The sequence below is a fragment of the Lontra canadensis genome, unplaced genomic scaffold (assembly GCF_010015895.1).
Source record: "Lontra canadensis isolate GAN:19392208 unplaced genomic scaffold, GSC_riverotter_1.0 scaffold2, whole genome shotgun sequence".
NCBI lineage: Eukaryota > Metazoa > Chordata > Mammalia > Carnivora > Mustelidae > Lontra > Lontra canadensis.
In genome coordinates this window covers 5,099,803-5,107,650 of record NW_022630996.1, presented here as the reverse complement: position 1 = coordinate 5,107,650, position 7,848 = coordinate 5,099,803, and the positions used below count along the sequence as shown (strand labels likewise).

The window sequence follows — 7,848 nt, the reverse complement described above, 5'->3', positions numbered from 1 at the left end:
CAAAGGGATGCCATCCTCCTCTGCTCATGTTCACAAGGACCCTGACTTGACTTGGTAAACCTCCCATTCCTGTCCTGACCCTTCCCTGGGCACCAGCCTCCTGCACTGAGTTGCTTTCTGTCTTCTGAGAGGATGGTTGAGTCCTTAGAACACTAAGATCTCTCTGCATTTTATCTTTCCAGTGATTATTCCATTCTTCAACTTTTTTTTTCCATTTTCAAATTCTGTCTGCTCACAGACCTCGTAGAAGGTGGAGTCACTCAGTTTCTCATACATAAGATCACAGAAAAAAACAGACCGTAGCTTTGTGTTGTGATCCCATTTCTGTCCACAGAACCCTTTACTAGTATGGACAGATCTCGGACAGGGCCTGGAGCTTCTGATTCCGTTTGAGAACGAGGCCACATTAGATATTCACAGCTGCCCCAGAACCGATCTTCTGCAGAGAGGCCCAAAGGAGCAGACTCTACTCTCAAGGTCTAGCCTGCTGAGCTGGGATTCGGTTTTGTATTTCTGTGCCAGCAACTAGCCTAGCCACAATATCACAGAGGCACCTCATTTCTACACACAAAACATTATGATTCTCCTTTCTATTCAGCTCACAGAACCTCTAAATGGAGGTCTTACCTTGTCCCTCATTATGTGAAGGCTAGAAGTGGGTTTGCAGAGATAAGCTATGATTCATATAAAGGGGAGCCAGGGGTTATATCTTGAAACATGAGGACAAAAAATGTTATTTGAAAATAATTATGACTCAGGGTTTAGAAGCACTTTTTGGTGATAATTCAAGGATCCCACACCGGCAGTGACTAGTCACACACTCAGGTCCCAGGGGCCAGCGGTGGCTGTTCCCCTATAAAATATGCAATCACAAAACATGTACAAAAAATTTTAATAATACAGACAGTGGTTCTTCAAGAGTAGCTAACAGCAGACTCTCCCTTTGTGGTTCTTAACTCTGTCTAAATGATTCAATTGCTCTCCAGCTTCTCCTCTGCTTGTAGGAAGTTTTCTGCGTCAAAGTCTCAACACCATATGTGCTTGGGGAACGTATTTTCTGTTCTCCTGATGTTGTTAATGATGATGTTGATGATAATTTCAGCTGTTTTATTCAGCCCTTTTCTGACTTCAAAAGAATACACACCATGGATATCCTGGCATCCGGTCCCAAATCTTAGCTCAAAATGAATTCTTTCTCCAGAGCGATCTAACTCTTCAGAGGAAGGCACACAGTTCAGCACTGCGCCCCAGGCTTAAGCCCAAGTTCAGAGTCTTTGAGGGCATCTCCAGTAGGCTGCCTTAGCACATCAAAATAGCTCCCCTGGGCATTAAATATTCCTCAGTAAGTACTTCCCCGAAACAACCAGTTGCCCCTGATCCATTTATGCCCTCCTATTAACTCTCCAGTTAACACCCTTTGTGTTGAGATCTGTATCCTTCACTATAAATTCTGTCAGATTCTCTAAGATAATACTGGCCACTATCCTGAGCCATTGGTTAGAACCTTTTAGAAAGCAGCCTACCAAGATTTTCCTGAAAACCCTGTCACTGCCCCTCAGCCTCTGTGGCTTTACTTCTTTCCTTATCCAACCAAGAGGCAAGTCATAATTTATGTCCATGTCTATTTATCTGGTGCATAGCTTCTCAACCGCTCTGCCCATATCTTCATCCAGTTTGTCTGACAACCTTAGCTATTGATGAATGCAACTACCCACCATCTCTGTGCTAGAATTTTTACTTGGTTCTTTTTCCAATCTGCTGATATATATATCTCCAGTAAACGAACATACCATGTTATATTAGTTTCCGGTGTACAATGCAGTGATTCAACAGTTCTACACATTATTCAGTGCCCATCATGATACATGTACTCTTCATCCCTGTCACCTGTTTGTCCCTCCCCTACCCACCTCCCTTCTGGTGACCACCAGTTTGTTCTCTATATTCGAGACTCTGTTTGGTTTTTTTTTGGTCTCTTTTTCTTGGTTCATTTACTATATTTTATATTACTCTTAGCCTAATAACATTTTCTAAGATTGTCTTTTATCTCTTCATAGAGAGGAAATACAGTTGTTTCAGAGTCTGTCTGAACATTTTCATATCTGACATCTTTGTGGGGCTATTTTTGTCCATCTTCTTTTTCTGCTCCTTCTCAGTCATGATCTTCATATTTTCATGGTGTTTGTATTTTTCCTTATGAAACTGATTGTCTTCAGCTTTGTGCCAGATACTAGATTTGTAGGAATAAATTTTTGCTAGGATGGATGGATCTTCCTCCAGAGAGAATTTCATTTTGCTTCTGCCAAATATATGGGGTATAAACAAGCTTGGGCTACCTGAATCAGAATTCAAGGCTTGAGGTGGCCTGGAGCAGATTTATCTCTAGCTCATCTTTACTTTGAATCTGCTAATTCATGTACATTTGGTACATTCTGGACTTCAGTTTTGTCCCCCTGGAGGTGAGTCAGCCTCATGATCTCTGAGTTAGGGTAGGCAAATGTCCCCAAAGGCAAAGATGTCCTTTCCAGGCACTCAGTTTCTCCAAGATTCCAACCTTGTGTCTCCCACTATGTTTTGGGGGCATTAATTGAGATTTTTGATGTTGTTATTTTTACTCAACTATTTGGGGAATAACAGAAGGATTGATTTGAGTGCTCTTATTTTTAATTCCAAGGACTGAGGTCAAGGAATTTTATTTGGAATTTTAAATCAAAATTCATTAATGGTAGATTCTTAGTCTATAATTTCTTTGTATTTAACTTAAATGGCATAGAGATGTTATGCTTAAACTTTAATTTCAACTGGAGAAATTTTTTTAAATGTAAAGGGTATTTATAATCAAATTGAAATATTTGGTTTTTGTCATTTTATTACTGCAGTATTTATTATTGGATTATTATTGGAGTACTTTTATGTTCTTTTTTACTTTTATCCCATAACCTCTGGCATGTCATTGGACCATGTGGCAGGATGGGAAATAGATTAAGAAGTGAATATTTAGGCTTGAGCAGGAAGCGCAGAATGGACTTAGAATTCACTTAATTGCTGCACTGTCATGACACATTTGAGCTGGTTTTTCATGAGTACACCCAAGGAGCAGTGCTTGGAATTGGGAGAATAACTAACAAGTGACTCCATCTTCTCCTCTTAAACCCAGTCTCCTGAGACATCATTTTATTCCATATTTCCTATTTTGGGAGACTTCCCTAAAGTCATACTGCTGTTCTTTTTTTTTCTTAAGGTTTTATTTATTTATTTGTGAGAGAGAGAGAGAGAGAGAGAGAGAGTGAGAACAAGTAGAGGGGCTGGACAGAAGGAGAGGGAGAAGCAGGGCTTGATCCCAGGACCCAGGGATCATGACCTGGGCTGAAGGCAGACACTTAACAAACTGAGCCACCCAGGTGGCCCAGTAATACTCCTGTTCTAATCTTTCGATTCCTTATCAGATTTTCTCTCAGGGAAGGGAAATAAATGATCTCATTTAACTTCTTCATCTTTCTCTAGTCTCTCTTCCTCCTTGTTCCTTCCTCCTGATACTTAGAGAAGAGATCGATTCCTTGGTGTTTTCTCAACACACACTAAGATTCGTGGAGAACTTTCTTTTTCATTCAAGGTAGCCTGCAATTTGGAGGAGAGAGAAAATGGGTTAAATTTTGACTCAGTATAGTGTCAGCCAACCTATTGGGATTCCCATCTGAACCCCATTATTTACCAATATCAAAAAGGACATTATCATGTCCACCTGTCTAGCTCCAATGTCTGACTCTCTGTTCCATCTTAGGCCACAACGAGATAATATTAGGTGGTGACCCTCTAATATTAACCAATCATACACCCATATACTTTGTACTCAATGAAACTAAGCACAGCTCCCCTTCTGTCTGGACAAGAGAGCACATTAGTGCTGTTTCTTCCCATTGGCCACTAAGAGGCACTGTGGCCTCGCTGTCTATCTAGAGTCCAGAGGGACTGAACAAGCAACTTGGAAGGAGAGGGTTTAAGGGTTAAACCCTGGGGCTGGGTTTAGATTCAGGGAGCTGTAGCTGCCTTGAATGATGGCTGAGAATGAAGGAATTAAAGACCAAGACTTCTTCCTCTATTTTGTGGAGATGTTTTTGCTCTGAACCAGATTCTGAATGGCAGGTATGTTCGTAGTGGTTTGCTGAAGGTGTGGGAGCTCACAGAGCTGGGGCTAGTGAGGCTTACACGTTCTGAGCTAGGGAAAGCTGAGTGTCAGAGAAATCTTATCCAGCCTGACCCAAACCAGTCCCAGCCAGCCCACCTGCTCTGTGGTTCCACAGAGGGTAAAGCAAGGAGACCTGCAGATGTTACCTTGGACCACATCAGAGTGACTCTGGCCCCAGGGAGCTGGCAATCACAGGGACACCACCCATAAATCTACTTTCCAAGCAGGGACTGGGGTGGACCAGAACAACAGAATTTCTCCCCAAAGTCTTCTGTTCTCACCAGGAAGATGCCACAATGTACTTTTGCTTTGCCATTTGCTCCAGACTCCCATGTACCCCCAGAAGCGATGATGTCTGGGGATAAGAGATAAGAAGGTTTGGGGGCACCTGGGTGGCTCAGTCCATTAAGTGTCTGCCTTTGGCTCAGGTCATGATCCCAGGGCCCTGAGATCGAGCCCACATTGGGCTCCCTGCTTAGCAGGGGAGTCTGCTTCTCCCTCTGCCTCTACCCCTCCCCACTTCTGTTCTCTCTTGCTCACTCTCTCTCTTTCAAATAAATAAATAAACACAATCTTTAAAAGAGAGAGAGAGAAAGAAGGTTTTGCTTGGACTTCCTTTGTCCTGACTTCAAGTTCTTTCTATGTGACTGTGTCTCTCTCCCACAACCTTAGCTTGTATCCAGCTACTGCCTCTTCTGCCCGAGTCCCCTGGATACTGTAATTTATTCAATGCCTATTGCTGCTCTAACAAATTACCACATGTTTTGTGACTTAGAAGAATTCAGATCTATTATCCTACAGTTCTGAAAGTCAGAAGTCCAAAATGAATCTACTTGGGTTAAAACCAAGGTGTTAGCAGGGTTCTAGAGGCTCTAGGGACACTGTGTCCCTAGTGTCTTCCAAGCCCGTGATGACTGGTCAAGTCCGTTCTCAGGCTGTATCACTCTGACTCTGACTCTTCTTCCTCCTTCTTCCACATATTGGGACCCTTTTGATTATACTGTCCCCGTGTGCAAATTTCAGTATGCATTCTCTATATTAAGTTCCACTGATCAGCAGCCTTAATTCCAATTGGAACTTTCATTCCCCCTTGTTATGTAATGTAACACACCCACAATTCCAGGGATGAGACATGGACATCTTTGGGGGGCCATCATTCTGTCTCCCACACCTAAGTACAAGGAAGTAGTAAGTAACCTTACCTAAGTAACAAGGTAACCTAAGGTAAGTAACCTTACCTAGTAACAATGTTACCTAAGTAACAAGGAAGGAACAAACAATGATATTTTTAGAAATAGAATAATGCTCAGAGATTTACACTCTGGACCCACTAGAAACCAATAGACCCCACAAGGGAAGCAGGTACCTCAGGTAGCATAATCCAGTCTGAAAAATATCTGCTCTTTAAAATTAGCATGTGGGGGCACCTGGGTGGCTCAGTCAGTTAAGTGGCTACCTTCGACTCAGGTCATGAACCTGGGGTCCTGGGATCAAGCCCCACATCGGGATCCTTGTTCTGTGGGGAGCTTGCTTCTCTCTCTCCCTCTGCCTCCTGCTGCTCTCTCTATCTCTCACTATCTCTCTCTCTCTGTGTCAAATAAATAAATCAATAAATCTTAAAAAATAAAATTAAATAAAATTAAACTAGCATGTGTCGGGGTACCTGGGTGACTCAGTCAGTTAAGTATCTGCCTTCAGCTCAGGTCATAATCCCAGGGTCTTGGAATTGAGCCCCAAGTCTGGCTCCCTGCTCAGCAGGCAGTCTGTTTCTCCCTCTCCCTCTGCCCCTCCCTGCTTATGCTTGTTCTCTCTCTCTCTCTCTCTCTCTCTCTCTCAAATAAATAAATGAAATATTTTTTAAAAATTAAAAAATAATGAAATTAACATGTGGTCCTCAGGTTCAGAGGACTCAGCAGTGTCTCTATACTAACCACAAAATATGTACTTGAGCTGGTCCTTCTTCTTGATTAACTTAACTGACCAACCCAAAAAATAGGTTTCTCTCTGCTCTCCATAACCTCTACCATGAGTGGAAGTGCATTTCTGGCATCAGACCCCTTTTAGAGGGAAAGACTCAGTGTTACTGATTTAAAAACAATGAGTTTTTCTAAGAGTAAGAATAATATTTAAATCTGCTCGAGAATTTTATGTGCCAATCTTCAAGAATGAGAAAATCCCCCACTTACTTCATGTTGAAGATAGAGAAGTGTAGGAGATTCTGTCATATGGGCTTTGAGAATTTAATAAAGCTCAGAGATAAGTAAACTCTGAGAGGTTTTTCACTGCAAGTAAGGGTTTTCGAATTTAATCAGTTCTCAGGGCATCAGTTCAGCTCCTGGAGCCCTAACGGTGCTGTTGGTATTCTTGTTTTCCCTGGAGAGCTAGCTCAGAGCTCCTAACTAACCGATGGATGGTTTTGACCATGTGTATAGGACCAGGAGCATTTAGCCACCAGTGAGGGGAGTATGAGATCTTGTAGAGAAGCTAGCTTGTAGGGAGACATGAAGTTATCTATAAATACTTGGGAATTTAGGTTCAAATGGGATAGTTGGCTGGCTCTGGTTGTGTAAATTTGAATCTCAGGGCAATTGTAATTGGGTTTAGTTGTGCCTGATTCATCTCTCAGAGATGCAGCCACCTCCCAGAGAGCTCCTGAGTTGGGGTTGGTGGCTTATTTAGTGATGTCACTGACAGACACATCTCCTGGAGATAGGGTGTCCCTGAACTCACAACTCTGCTCATGCTCACAAGGGCCGTGGTCTGGGCTGTTCCACATCTGCCTTCACCCTGCGATGGGCACCCCGGCCCTCTGTCTCTTAGGGGTCCTTTGTCTCCTATGGGTAGGTGAATCCCCAGAATTTGTAGCCTTCTCATTCTGGGTTTCCCTGTTGTGACTCCAATATTTTTCTTATTGTCCCCACATTCTGTCCCCTCCACAGAGTTTACAGATGCTGGAGTCATCCAGACACCCAGGCACAAGGTGACAAAGATGGGACAAGAAGTAACCCTGAAATGCCAGCCTATTTCTGGTCATGAAGGCCTTTACTGGTATAGTCAGACCTCAGTGCAGGGACTGAAGCTGCTGATCTACTTCAACAATCAATCTCCTATAGATGACTCGGGGATGCCCAAGGAACAGTTCTCAGCAGAGATGTCTAAAAAAATCATTGTCCACCCTGAAGATCAAGCCCACAGAACCCCAGGACTCAGCCACATACCTGTGTGCCAGCAGTGTAGACACAGAGCTGCATAGTCACCCTCTCCCTGTACAGAAACCCTCAAGCTTCCCATTCTGCCTCAAACCCCCAGTTGTCCTGAGTAAAAGTCTTCCCTGCTCCTTCACCAAGAGAAATGAGTGGGTTTGGGGGCCTGACAAGGACAGAAAATGATAAGGTATCAACATAGAAAATCAACATAGAAAATTTCCTCATAGAGGAAATAACTTAGGAAATGGATTTCAGGGTTTCCTCCCAAGCTGTGAGCTCAGAACTCATCCCGGGTCAGATACACTTTAATGACCTGCTCTGTAGATTTTCCTGCCTTCTGCATTTGCCACCCCCACCTGTATGGTAGGTGCTCCTGATAACCAATGTCTTCAGACTCCTCTGTCCTCTTCATTCTCTTCTAACACTAGGTGTTAACAGAATTTCCCCACCCACCAC

At 43.1% G+C, this 7,848-nt stretch overlaps 1 gene segment (V, D, J or C); it reads left to right on the top strand.

Annotated features, from left to right (window-relative positions):
* Positions 1 to 4,059: 4,059 nt before the first annotated feature.
* On the top strand, positions 4,060 to 7,575 carry LOC116872837. The segment is given in 2 exon segments: positions 4,060 to 4,143; positions 7,126 to 7,575. Coding segments are annotated over 2 exon segments (457 nt in total).
* Positions 7,576 to 7,848: the final 273 nt, after the last annotated feature.